We start from the raw sequence: 14627 nt of genomic DNA on the forward strand, positions 1-14627 counted from the left end.
GCATCATGCAGCACTTTAAGTAAGGTGCAGCACTTTAAGTTGAGCAGGGCCCTGCTCAACCTGTGGCCCTTCAGCTATTGAGGAACTACAAGTCCCATCTGCCTCTGCCTTTGAAAGCTGTGCTTGTAACTGTCAGCTTTGCAACAACTCATGGAATTTGTAGTTCTGCAACAGCTGAAGGGCCGCAGGTTGAGCACCCATGAAGTAAGCCATCTTCCTACTAACAGTCTCTCCCTCCACCCAGAGTCATTAGTACTTACTAGAACGGGATCTCTGCAGTCACCTCTGCCCTAGGAACAGCTCTCCCGGGACGCTCCAGGGGGTTAGCCTCACTCCAGGGAACTCTTAGCCTGAAAGGCTTTTTTGCATTCTGCCCTAGCCCCCACCTCCATAAGGGTCAGGAAGTCTACAGCAGCTCTTCTGAGTGCAGGTCTGCCTCTACCCAGCCTCTATCCCTGCCAGGGCCCCCACTTCCTGGCTACATATGCATAGGTGTGGGGTATTTGGCTCCCATGGCCCAACTGCACTAGGGCTCCACCCAACCTGGTGTATAACTGGGCACTGACTCACCCATGACATCACTACAGGAGGGCTCTAAATAAAAAGGGGGGCCTAGCACCTGATGACACAATCTTCTGTAAGCAGGCATACCAAAATGCCTTGGTTTGCTGACGCCTTAAGAGTTCCCTTCACTGGAACTAAGGGGCCAAGCCCAACCTCTGAAAAACAACCCCACACCATAATCCCCCATCCACCAAATTATTTGGACCAGTGCAAAAAAGCAAGGTCCATAAAGACATGGAGGAGCCACTTTGGGGTGGAGGAACTTGACTGGCCTGCACAGAGTTCTGACCCCAACCTGATAGAACACCTTTGGGATGAATTTGAGCAGAGACTGCAAGCCAGGCCTTCTCGTCCACATCAGTGCCTGACCTCACAAATGCGCTTCTGGAAGAATGGTCAAACATTCCCATAGACACACTCCTAAACCTTGTGGACAGCCTTCCCAGAAGAGTTGAGGCTGTTATAGCTGCAATGAGTGGGCCAACGCAATATTGAACCCTACAGACTAAGACTGGGATGCCATTAAAGTTCATGTAAAGGCAGGCGTCACACTACTTTTGACAATATAGTGTATTCCCAGGCACCACAACTGAGCGCGGTTGAGATATATACTGTTTACTTCATTGCCACCTAGTGGCAGACTAGGTAACTGCATCTCCCCACATGTGCCTTTAAAAGAAGTATAGCCAAAGCTCATTAGGCTGGGCTTCTCCTATGGGTCACAGGAGTGCAATTCGTTTTGTATTCATGTGACCCGCTTTCAACAGAGAGCAGGCTGAAGTCCGCTCTCTGCTGACATCACAGAAGTCAGACAGGAACCGCGACAATAACGTCGGGATCCACCAAGTGCCTGGATTGACACCCAGCTCAGCCTCTCAGTGAGCTGCTGAGAACCTGAGCCGGCCGCTCTGCCACCTCCACAGCTCAGCGCTCCAGTGATCGAGGAGGGGCAGAGCAAAGAGCTGTGACTGACAATCTACAGCTCTCTGCTCGGGGAGCTGTCAGGACCGAGCCATCAGCGGTGTTTGATCGCTCGGTTCTCAGTGTTAGAGGCACCGGGGGACAGATGATGCATCCACCTAGGTAAGTATGATTAGGGGGAAAAGAAAAAACCTTTACTTCTCTTTTAAGCCGAGACCAGCAATAGACTGAGCAATCTTTTCTGAAGGTGTAACTCTTTACTAGCTACCGTCCTATCTTCCAGGCACTGGCATAAGCCTATTTTCAATTCCCTGGGACTAGATTCGGAAAATGATCCTCCCCCAGGCAGCAGGCCTAGAATGCAAAAAAGGCACCTCAAAGTGGACCTCTCCTTGAGGCAAAGACTGGGTCCCCGGGCTCGCATCCTCTCCAGGCTTTCTAGAAGGGCTGTTTGTGCAGCACAAACTTTCATTGTCCTAAGAGAGTCTAGCACTTGAATTTGAGTCTAAGTCAGGTGGGATAACCGGATGATATTTAAAAAAAAAAACTGAATGTAAAAAAAAATAATAATTTCCTTTCAACTATCCTTACCTCCGAAAACCAAGGCCTGGACCGGGAACTTCCAGATGTCTAGCATTTTAGCGATATCAAAGAGGTGCCGACCTAGGTCAAAGGGAACACAAGCAGAATTACAATTTGCAGAGTGTGAAGAGCTTATTACCTCTCTATGAAAGTATTTCACACTTCCAGCTTTTTCTCTTATCAGCCTTCTGGTGGGAATGTGATTTACACTCTCTAAGGAGTTAGAGACAGAATGTCTCTATTTATAATGTGATATGTTTGGCCCCAGCAGAAAAGTACACAAAGTATGGAGAGGCTACATTTCAAAGCTGGGTATACTTGAGTGCTTAGAATATTAATAACAAGTTTGCATTGTGTAGTTTAGCATTTTTTTCCCTTATTGTGAAATTCTTTGAGTATTTTGGAGGAGTTAAAAGAATCCTGCCATTATGTAAGAACTTGTACACCATATCATTGGAGAGCGTCACTACTTATCTGTACCAGTTTCCTAACTACCTTAATGCCCTTGTTGGCAGGCTTTTGGTCACTTCAAACAGGTGTTTTATTCCCATACAAGTCTGTGATTGGTAAGGTGAGAGTGCCGTTGTCACATCATGGAGATTTACCAGCTTGTTGGAAAACAATCAAAAGCTGGCAGACTGACAATGATCATTACTGGGGTTGGATAACCCTTTACACACACAAATAAAATGTGTCACCACATGTTTTAACAGAAACACGCACCACACAGTATCTACTGTAACAATTCTATGCTTTAAGGTCCCTTTCACTCGAAGGGTCCAATCAGGTCCACCTGTCAGTTTTTTTCGGATGACCTGATCCGACCCTCCAGTCCCCCAAAAGGACCTGGGGGTGTAAAAAGACTTCTGTCCATTTACACCGGCCTACCTGAAATCCTATCCAGTCCACTAAAATAAAACAGAAGGGGATTCACCCATCTCCGTCTAGGTGGAACGGAGGGCAGTTGGGTGTAAACGGAAATGACATTTTATATATATATATATATATATATATATATATATATATATATATATATATATATACACATACATACACATACACATACACTCACCAGCCACATTCTTATGCCGCGTACACACGAGCGGACTTTACGGCAGACTTTGTCCGGCGTACTTTTCGACTGACTTTCCGAATGAACGGACTTGCCTACACACAATCAACCAAAGTCCAAAGGATTCGTACGTGATGACGTACGACCGGACTAAAACAAGGAAGTTCATAGCCAGTTGCCAATAGCTGCCCTAGCGTCGGGTTTTGTCTGTCAGACTAGCATACAGACAAGCGGACTTTTTAACCGGACTCGAGTCCGTCGGACAGATTTGAAACATGTTTCAAATCTAAGTCCGTCAAACTTTTGAGAAAACAAAATCCGCTGGAGCCCACACACAATCGAATTTTCCGACAAAATCCGGTACGCCGGACCAAGTGTGCCGTAAAGTCCGATCGCGTGTACGCGGCATTAGGTACACCTGTTCAATTGCTTGTCAGCCTAATTGCTAATCAGCCAATCATATGGCAGCAAACTCAATGAATTTAGGCATCTAGACGTGGCAAAGATGTTTTGCTGAAGTTCAAACCGAGCATCAGTAAGGAGAAGAAAGGGGACTTAAGTGACTTTGGGGCCAACAGCCATGCCAAGTTCAGACAGGCTGGTCTGAGTAGTTCAAAAACTGCTGATCTACTTGAATTTTCACGCACAACCATCTCTAGGGTTTACAGACAATGTTCCGAAAAAGAGACAATATCCAGTGAGCGGCAGTTGTGTGGAGGAAAATGCCTTGTTGATGTCAGAGGTCAGAGAAGAATGGGCAGACTGGTTTGAGATGATAGAAAGGCAACAGTAACTCAAATAACCACTCGTTACAACCAAGGTATGCAGAATACCATGTCTGAAAGCACAGCACATCGAACCTTGAAGCAAATGGGTTACAGCCGCAGAAGACCACACCGGGTGCCACTTCTGTCAGCTAAGAACTCAGAGATAGTAAAATGTAAGCAAACGCACATCTATTTACATCTGCCTGCCTATAGGCTAACATTGAGCTTCTGTTCGGATCCACCTGAAAAATTGACAGGCAGATTTGATTGGAATACTCATCAGAAAGGACCCTCAAAGCATGGTTCAGTTTGCTTTAACAAGGGAATAGATTCCTTCCTGGTCTCTTAAGCAATCAGCTATTCCCTCGATCAACTCATTGCAGGGATAGGCAAACTGAGCCCCCTGGCTGTTTCTGAGCTACAAATCCCATCCCACCTCTGTAACTGGGTGTCATACTAGTGGCTGTCAGAGTCTTGCATTGCATGGGACATGTAGTTCTGCAACAGCTGGAGGGCTTAATTTTGCCTACCTTATGTAGCGCTGGTAGATTTGTAATCTACCGCTGATAGGTAAATCTTGTGGGTTACTTGTTAGGTGAAGTTAGATTTGCCTCTGTTCCAGCTTGGCTGAGTTGCATGTGGTACCACACTGTGCCGGTGGGTGTCGTTGTCACCATGGGTCGGTGTTGGAAAGGCAACGTGTTGAAGCGTATGAGTGCTCCTCTGTCCCAGAGACAACTCGGTGGTGGTGGTCCTCCGAGTTGTATTCTGGGAGAGGGTATTTATGGGACAGACGCCGTGTTTAGGGGTTCGTTTTCAGCCACCTGCTGGCCCTCCTGGCCGACAGGTATGCGTTAAGAATACCACCTCGTGGTCCTCCGTTCCGAAGGCCCACGTCGCTGTGGCGTGTGGGTGGGCCCAGAAGCCTGTCTGGGGCCTACCACAGCAGCAGAGGAATGGTTCTGAGCTGTCTATCCTGAGTGAAGAAGCTGGACAACCGAGGAGATCCCAGGGGAGGACCCGTCATGGAAGGATCATGCAGAGTGCTGGTCTGGAGAGGGGCCTGGTGACTCGGTTGGAGGACGTATCCTGAAGTAATCTTACTGCATAGTACTGCCGGGTTGGCTTAAAGATTCAAGTACTGTGTCTGACATTCATCGCAAACCAATACATCCTGTGGCAGAGGATCGTACGGGTTTTATTCCAAACAAGTCTGTGGCAGAGACTTTTGTTTGTGCTAAGTACTGGCTGCTAGGCAAATGAGAGAGGCCTATCCAGGCGGGCAAAGATTGAATCCTACAAGGGGAGTGCATTCAACTACAAGTGTTAAATTCCAAAGAATGTTCTAAAGAATACTAAGGAAAGGTATTTGAGCTTCCCTGCAACTTTCCTACTGCCTCTTTCCTGCTACTTCCTTTATTACTTGTTCATTAAAGCATTGGAAAATATACTCAAGTGTTTGGTGCTTATATCGTCCAGAGGTAAACTCAACGGGACCCTAGATCCGATGCCGGTGAAACAAAGGTATTGAGAGTGAAGGTAACAGCCCGCTTTAAACCAGCAGCTCCACCGAGAGTTAGTGCTACACTTGTCTATGGTGTTATTACTTAGGAATTAACAGCCATGTATAGTCTGTGCATTAAGAAATAAATGCAGCTTAAAAAAAAAAAAAAAACACCACGCAATCAACTGAGCTGGCTGAAGCTAGCTCCTGAGGAAGTTTTTTCCACTACCTTAACCACCCTAGACTGGAGTATACTTTATTTTTGTGTTATCAAAACCAATAAACAGATTTTAAAAAAAACAAAACAAAAAAAAAACAGAACAACATACATTGGTTATGAAGGGTATAAGAGGTGGCCCTTGCAAGGGACACATTATCTGGTATTAATTTACTGTATACAAGATAGAACAGATAGCATGGGTCACCATGATAATTACAACAGGCTGGCTCCTGAGGTGAGAGTTCAGCACAGGCCTTAAATGCATAAACCGAAACAAGATATCGCATTTTTTCAGCAGTATACGACTTGCACTGCATAAGAAGTATCTTAAATGCAAAGTTAACTTTAGGGTACATCGGAAGCTGAGGAGGGTTCCGCCAGCCACTTGGACCAGACCATGTCGTATTTTTGAGGGCAGCCTCTATTAGCATACGTATCTTTGTAGAGGGGTAAGCTGTTAACTAGTTTTTTCCAAAGAGAAAGAGAAGGAGGGGTAGGTTTGCGCCAACTGAGAGCTATGGCCTTGCGGGCATAGAAAAGAAGTAGCCCAACTAGAGTGTGTCCTGCTACTGTGGGGACCAATTCTATCAATCCCAGCATACAAATTGACATACAATGTTGTAACGGTATGGTGGTGACCTGGGTTATGAATGTCAATACCTCTTTCCAGTACCCAACAATAGCCGGGCAGGTCCAGAAAATATGGGCAAAGTCTCCAGGAGTCCCCCCACAGCGCCAGCACCTGGTGGGGGGGATCAGGATTCATTTTGTGCAGTCTGTGTGGGGTAAAATATGCACAGTGGACCATCTTGAACTGGGTCAATCGATCCCTCAGGGAGATAGGAGAATGAAAAGGAAAGTCCCATATGTCGTCCCAATCGTCAATGTCAAAGTCTGGGATGTCTTGTAACCACTGATTTCAAAGTTTCTCCAGAGTAGGAAGGGAGTGCCAACCGAGTGCCAATGGGTCCAGCCAGGGCGCAAGGTCCTGGGACTGGAAATCCAAAGGCAGCACAGAGGCGTAGAGGGAGCTATAATATTGGCGAAAGGTATCCAGAATATCTGGTAGGGAAGAGACCGACTCTCCCGAAGGGGACACAATGTTAGGTATCTCGGTCTGGGGCTGGTCATGCTGCGCCAACATCGTCAAGAGGCGACCGTTACAGTCTCCCTGTTCAAAAAATCTCTGTCTCTTCTGGTAAATGTCTAGTCTGGTGACCTCAGTAAGGTGGAGATGCAGGTCACGCTTTGCTGCGCTAAGGGAGTCAAAGTGAGTGTCGGTGGGGTCAGTAGCATAGGTTTCTGTCTGGGTTTTCACAGTGTCTTGCAGGGCAGTCGTAGTAGCGGCTTGTTCTCTGTGGATCCTGACAATAGAAAAAATGTACTGTCCTCTGGTAAAGGCCTTGAAGGCATCCCAAGTGACTTCTGGGGAGAAGGACCCTGCGTTGAGGTCCCAGTACTCTGCAAGGCAAGGCGGGATGGTATTTGTCAAATCAGCGTGGGAGAGCCAATGAGTCCCCAAATGCCAAAGCCAGAAGTTCAGGAAGAGGGGGAATGAATGGGGGGGGGTCAGGTCTGTCTAGATCCGGAGCCAGAATGGCATTAAAGTCGCCCATGAGTAACAGAATTGCAGGGCAATACGGAGTTATCCTCTCCAGAATAGAGTATAGAATAGTTGATGAAAAGGGAGGGGGGATGTATATATTCACTACTATATAACGAGTGCCCTATATAGTGAACACCACTATCACATATTTGCTCAGTGTGAACCTGTTCCACCAGACATGGGAAAGATTTACTGATTGATCTTTCCCCCTGGCAAAGGTGGAGTTAGAGGCATGGAAGGCTTTCTGGATCCATGGCCTTTTCAAACCAAGGAGTTTGCTGCCCATGAGGTGCCTTTCTTGTAGCAATATCATATGGGGGGAGTGCAATTTGAGGTATTGTGAATAAAATTGTGAATGTCACATGCAGCCATCGTATGCGTTTAGATAGATGAGAGTAGGAAGGAGCACATTTGGCCTAAGAGTACATCTCAGGAGCAGCATGGACCCAGAGAGCCTGTACCAGATAGAATCATAACCAATAGAAAACAAAATGAACAAAAAAATGGATAATACAGCCCATTTGCAGCGATCTACACCATGTCTGGCCCCATTGTGGCCGCCGGCTATGCGCATTGGCTCCTACGTTACGAGGCAGGTGCATGTGTGCCCCCTCAGCCAATGAGGAGGTAGAGTCCCGGACAGCCAAGATGGGGCTCAGGTAAGTATTAGGGGGCTGAGGGGGACTGTTGCATGCATAAGGTTTTTTATCTTAATGCAAAGAATGCATTAAGATAAAAAATCTTCAGACTTTAGAACCACTTTAATTAATTGGTAGATAAATTTGTGCGTGACTTCTTGCTGAATCCCACAACGCTGTGCTCACATTCAATTCCGTGCTTGTTGTGCACCCACACTTTTACATATGGTCAGAAAAAGCTGTTTGTCCCATCAATGAGGACTAGATGTGCTCCCTGGAGGGATAATCTCATTCATAAGATCCTGGCTTTCCTGCCTCAAGCATTGATGTTCCCATCCATCCAAACATACAAAGAAAAATCGCTTAATCCTTATTAAAAATTGTATTTTATAAAAACATTTACAAATATACACTCACTATTTTGCGGTGCTTCCAGCGCACTACTCTGTATCATGCATATGTGGGATGTGCCTCATCAATACATAAGCCAAAGGATCCTGACACTGGTATAATTTACCATTCGATGTGTCTCAGAGAGCGATGTGACATCATCAAAGCCATTCCCCCTACGTGTTACGCCACAGGGTCATGTGGCTTCATCAGAGGGATTAATCCCAATATTGTAGTCTCGTGATATAATTGGAGGATTTTTATATTGAAGGTGAAGCACAGCACTTATTAATTTGTTTTATTTGAGGTTTAGCACAATTATATGAGAGTGCGCAGGGTGTGAGCGATTCACTAAACATACACAGTAGGCACTATAAATATTATATACACATATATATTTTTTGCACAATAACCATAGCTGCTTGCAAGGATCCAACCCATATAGATTTGAAATGACGCCTGTAAAAATATTAGCATGTTATAGGGTTAATGAGATTTTAGTGACTGGGTTCTCATACACTATATTACCACAAAGAAAAAAGCAATATTCATAAAGACATGGATGAGCGAGTTTGGGATGGAGGAACTTGACTTGCCTGCACAGAGTCCTGAGCTCAACCTGATACAACACCTTTGGGAGGAATTAGAGTGGAGACTGCGAGCCAGGCCTTCTCGTCCACATCAGTGCCTGACCTCACAAATGCGCTTCTGGAAGAATGGTCAAATATTCCCATAGACACACTCCTAAACCTTGTGTACAGCCTTCCTAGAAGAGTTGAAGCTGCTATAGCTGCAAAAGGTGGGCCAACTCAGTATTGAACCCTATGGACTAAGACTGGGATGCCATTAAAGTTCATGTGCGTGTAAAGGCAGGCGTCCCAATACTTTTGGTAATATAGTGTATACTTTAAACATGACCATACCAAAATAAGAAAATGTCCTTTTTGGAAATATAGTATAGCACCCCCTTCCCTACATTAACCCTTCTTAACAATGCAAGCACACAAATAGAAATATACTGTTGTCACGTGCCAAGTAATAATGATAATTCTCAGAAGACTCATTCTCTCCGATACAAGCAGGGCAGAGAAGAGGACAAAGTCTGTGCATTGTTTGAGGAACACAGAAGTGCTTTGTACAAGTGGAGCCAAGAAGCTTGTTAGAGAATAGCAAATATGTGTTCGGAATGAAGCCCATCATCCATTCCCCTACAAGTGGAACACTTGTTACTAGCACAAGCTCGTTTTTAAAATGCATTAAGTATCACTTTTTATCTGCATACCACAGAAGTTACAAAATCCACAACCTAGAGTCTTAATAAAAATATAGAAAGTGTTTCAAGTGGAGTGCCCATCTACTCACAATGCTCAGATATAGGCACTGAGCCTTTTAACTCCTTATCTTCCCTGGGCATGTCCAGGAGCCCAGAGAGTTGTGGAAAAGTTCCTCATCTTATCTCCCTCAGAGGCCACACATGATGATGCAGTTATAGCTGGGCAAGTGAGCTGCAACCAGGTGAGAGCTCCTCCATGGTCAGTACTGACGTGCAGGCAGCCAGGCCAGGGCCTACTAGCATGCTGCTTCTCCAGAAGGCCCAGCTAATGTGGGGATGCCCATCTTGACTTGAATGACTTGACTTGAATGTGGGGATCCCTAATGCCGCGTACACACGAGCGGACTTTACGGTAGACCTTGCCCAGCGAACGGGATTTGGTCGGACAATTCGATCGTGTGTGGGCTCAAGCGGACTTTGTTTTCTCAAAAGTTGGACGGACTTAGATTTGAAACATGTTTTAAATTAATCCGTCGAAATCGAGTCCGGTCGAAAAGTCCGCCGTCTGTATGCTAGTTCGACAGACATAAAGCCACGCTAGGGCAGCTATTGGCTACTGGCTATGAACTTCCTTGTTTTAGTCCGGTCGTACGTCATCACGTACGAATTCGACGGACTTTGGTGGATTGTGTGTAGGCAAGTCCGTTCATTCAGAAAGTCCACCGGGCAAAGTCTGCCGTAAAGTCCGCCGGGCAAAGTCTGCCGTAAAGTCCGCTCGTGTGTACGCGGCATTATACTAGTGCAGTTCCAGTAGAGTGGCCCCTCACCATGTCCCTGGGCCTTGGATCCCTCTAGCTATTCATCTGTGTAACCAAAGCTACCCTGGACTTCACTAGAAGAATAATTGCAAGTAGCCACATTCTGTACTGTGCAGCTTTCATTATCTGTTCTATATCATTCTGCAGTGTATTTCATTCTAAACTTATTTTTCATTATTGTTTCTAACTTCACATGTTCAGTAAACTGCAAGTTACAGTTAATTCCTGACTGATTACGTATTCCGTTAAACGTTTACAAGACTAGAAAATCAGCATATGCAACCAGTGAACTTAAATTCAAATCCTCCAAGAGAACGTCAGCCATTTTTTTTACTTATCATTTGGCCACTTCTTTTTTGCTTTTTTTTTTGTTTTGTCTTTTTTTACCAAAAGTTTTTTTGCAAATACAAATTGTGTGAATGACAATATTGGCTCACAAGTAAGAAAACAAGAAAACAACTATTGGAGCTGGACCTGCCCATATATAGCTTCTTTTTTGGGGGGAAGTGGTGGATTTATTGAATTCTATCCAACAGTGTCTGAGCGAGTGTTTGCAAATATAACATTATTTTACGCAAGAAAAGCTATTGCGTTGCATTGGAAGAAACCTCGTCCCCCTACGCTCTCATATTGGAAGCAATTGGTAAATGATAATCTTCCGTTGTATAGAGATATATGCATGAATAGGGGCTGCCCTAGTAAGTACAATAAAGTGTGGGCAAAGTGGCTGGGCAAACCGTATACAGCATCAAACGTCCATGGGGGCTATTGTCTATAATAAGTGCATTCTCATATGAGAAATGTTTGGGGTCATTGGCGAAAGAAGGAATTAAGGTTTACTTTTTTTTTTTCCTTTTCTGGGGGATTAAGAACTCTTATGCCCCGTACACACGAGCGGAATTTCTGTCGGAAAAATCTTGGATGTTTTTTTCCGACGGAATTCCGCTCAAGCTTGGCTTGCATACACACGGTCACACAAACCTTCTCTGAACTTTCGTCCGTCAAGAACGCGGTGACGTACAACACTACGACGAGCCAAGAAAATTAAGTTCAATGCTTCCGAGCATGCGTCCAATTGTTTGCGAGCATGCGTGATTTTTTGCGCGTCGGAATTGCTACAGACGATCGCATTTTCAGATAGGAACTTTTTCTGACCGAAAAATAGAGAACATGCTCTCAATCTTTTGCTGGCTGGAATTCGGCCAGCAAAAGTCTGATGGAGCATACACACGGTTGCATTTTCTGACCAAAAGCTCTCATCGGAGTTTTGCTGACGGCATATCCGATCGTGCGTGTGTACGGGGCATTATATTAGATTTTGGAAATCGTATTATTACATTTTTGGTTCAATGTGTATGATGTTTTGTTGTGTCATTTTGTTTGTGTTTAATGAAATTTAATAAAAAGATTTATAAAAAAAAAAAACTATTGGAGCTGTTTGTAGGTAAGAATACGATAAAACAATATGCTAATGTAATTAGAATAGCACAAATATCCCAATATGCTAATGTATTGGAAAACAGTAAGAGTTGTTGGTAGGGGGGGTCTCCACATAAGATAGCGAGATGGTTTGACAGGGTCTCCTGGGATTTTGTGGCTGTTAAAGGGATATGAACAGATAATGGGGATAGGCCTATGTTAAGGAACTTGGGCCTCTGGGGTCAATAAGTCAGAGGTTCCAATTGGTCAGGAATCTTGGCATTTGAAAATGAGCTCTGGCAAACATACACTATATTGCCAAAAGTATTGGGACACCTGCCTTTACACGCACATGAACTTTAATGACATCTAAAGCTGGATACACACTATACAATTTTCTTTAGGTTTGACCTCATATTATATGGTTTTGGTAAATCTAAAGAAAAAATCTAAACACTTTAATATAGTATGTAATCAGGCAGGCCCTTGCAATACATAGTTTAAGGTAAATCTAAAGGAAATCGAACAACAAAAGTTGCATTGTGTGTATTCAGTCTTAGTCCGCAGGGTTCAATATTGAGTTGGCCCACCCTTTGCAGCTATAACAGCTTCAACTCTTCTGGGAAGGCTGTCCACAAGGTTTAGGAGTGTGTCTATGGGAATGTTTGACCATTCTTCCAGAAGCGCATTTGTGAGGTCAGGGACTGATGTTAGAAGAGAAGGCCTGGCTCACAGTCTCCACTCAAATTCATCCCAAAGGTGTTCTATCTGATTGAGGTCAGGACTTTGTGCAGGCCAGTCAAGTTCCTCCACCCCAAACTCGCTCATTCATGTCTTTATGGACCTTGCTTTGTGCACTGGTCCAAATCATTTGGTGGAGGGGGGATTATGGTGTGGGGTTGTTTTTGAGGGGTTGAACTTGGCCCCTTAGTTCCAGTTAAGGGAACTCTTAAGGCATCAGCATACCAAGACATTTTGCACAATTTAATACTCCCAACTTTGTTGGAACAGTTTGGGGATGGCCCTTTACTGTTCCAACATGACTACGGACCTTGCTTTGTGCACTGGTGCGCAAAGACATGGATGGGTGAGTTTGGGGTGGAGGAACTTGACTGGCCTGCACAGAGTCCTAAACCTTGTGGACAGCCTTCCCAGAGCAATAGCTGCAAAGGGTGGACCAACTCAATATTGAACCCTACGGACTAAGACTGGGATGCCATTAAAGTTCATGTGCGTGTAAAGGAAGGTGTCCCAATACTTTGTAATTTAAAATATACACTAAATTGCCCAATGTGCATTCAGAATCGTGATAACATCCATAAATGATGGAAGGTGGATGCATTTCCATTTTCTAGCTATAGCACGCAAGTATAAAAATGTGGATTACAATGGTTTGAAAACAGAGAGGCCACAGGGAAGATTCCATGCCCAGTAGGACCATCTGAGGGGTGGAGGTAACAAAAAGAAAAAAACAACATCAAAATAGAATACCCCTGGAATGTTCATTGAACAGAGGAGTAACCGTGTGCTTGGCTGTGGGGCAACTAGTGGGAAACAAAGCCTGGTCATTTTTCCAGTGGCTCCTATGGGGGTACCACTATACGTGGAACTGTGCCTGTGCCAGGCAACCTCTGTACTACTTTGGGAGAATCTGGCTATTTACAGCAGCCCCTTTGGGGGAGAGCGCTACACTTATCTACTTGACTGAGCAGGAATAAAAGGGAAATCCCTGCTGTGGGAATAGGGCACCAATAACAATATTTTCTACTAAAATCACTGTACAAATCTTATTTCTGCTTCTCCGAGAGGACAATTTCTCCTTACTTTCTGAAGGATCTTTTCTATAAGGACAATAGTTCCCCTTTCCCCACTCTAGCCAAAGGAATATTTTATATATATATATATATATATATATATACACGCACACATACAATTATTTACATACATTGGGGTTGATTTACTAAATTTATTTAGAGGCACCATTAAAACAATATTTTTATTATAACACATTTACGAAATTTCTTAAAAGCATATAAAAAGTGAATACAGGCTTTTGCAAACAATAATCAACACAACCAACTCTAACTGCTGGGCTAGGCTGGGTAAATATAGCAACCACTGGGAATATCCCTTAGCAGAGTGGAAGCAGAATAGCGTTTTGGAGATGCAAGCTCTACATGTTTTATGATACAATGCTTCTCCAGGAGCTTAAATATAATACATAAATAAATATACAAATCGGCAAACACAATATGTTTTTTTTCTCATAACTTCCTTCTTTACAAAACAAAATGCATATAGATTAAGACTGAGTTCAGGATCCCAAAACTAGGAGCAGGCATGCAATCGGGACGAGGAATGATGTGAGGATACATCCAGTATCCATAGGTTAAAAGAAAGCCTGATGCCTCAATAGGAGTAGTGCATATGTAGAGTGCAATGGAATTTTCAGTGTAAAGAAAAATAAAAAATAAAAAAATGTTTGCTTGTACATGATTGGATGATGGAAGTCAGCTTCCCCTCATTTACTAACCTCTGGAGCAACTGTACTCGCAAAGTGCACAGTCTATTTGCCGTTAATAAATCAACCCTATTGCATTTGTATGTCCAGAATGTTTGTATGCTGTCTCCACACACAGAAGTGTTAACGCTGTGTTACGCAACACTTAAGTCATCTGGAAACAATAAAATTAGCCATAAAAATGTTCCTAAGTACAGGGACACTGCAAGCCAGCATGAGCAGAGAATCCTGGTCCACACCCTCTGCATTGTTTGGCAATAAGCCTTAAAGGGCAAGAATACTATTCCTTCTTGCTGCCTCTCCCTGTCCTAATCCTGTCCTAATCTAACTTA

The 14627-nt window shown here is 44.1% G+C and overlaps 1 protein-coding gene across 3 annotated transcripts in view; it reads right to left on the minus strand.

Annotated features, from left to right (window-relative positions):
• LOC141110646 (cell adhesion molecule CEACAM8-like) overlaps positions 1 to 14627 on the minus strand; it is a 112427-nt gene that overhangs the window by 38374 nt on the left and 59426 nt on the right. For all 3 annotated transcript variants that reach the window (XR_012236312.1, XM_073602113.1, XM_073602114.1), the window contains exon 2: positions 2077 to 2148. Coding sequence is in view for 2 of the 3 variants with exons in the window: in XM_073602113.1 (XP_073458214.1) it covers positions 2077 to 2148 (72 nt within the window). In the remaining variant the exon portion in view is untranslated. The remainder of the gene's footprint in view (positions 1 to 2076; positions 2149 to 14627) is intronic.

Source organism: Aquarana catesbeiana, linkage group LG10 (genome assembly GCF_042186555.1).
Source record: "Aquarana catesbeiana isolate 2022-GZ linkage group LG10, ASM4218655v1, whole genome shotgun sequence".
In the NCBI taxonomy this organism is placed as follows: Eukaryota; Metazoa; Chordata; class Amphibia; order Anura; family Ranidae; genus Aquarana; species Aquarana catesbeiana.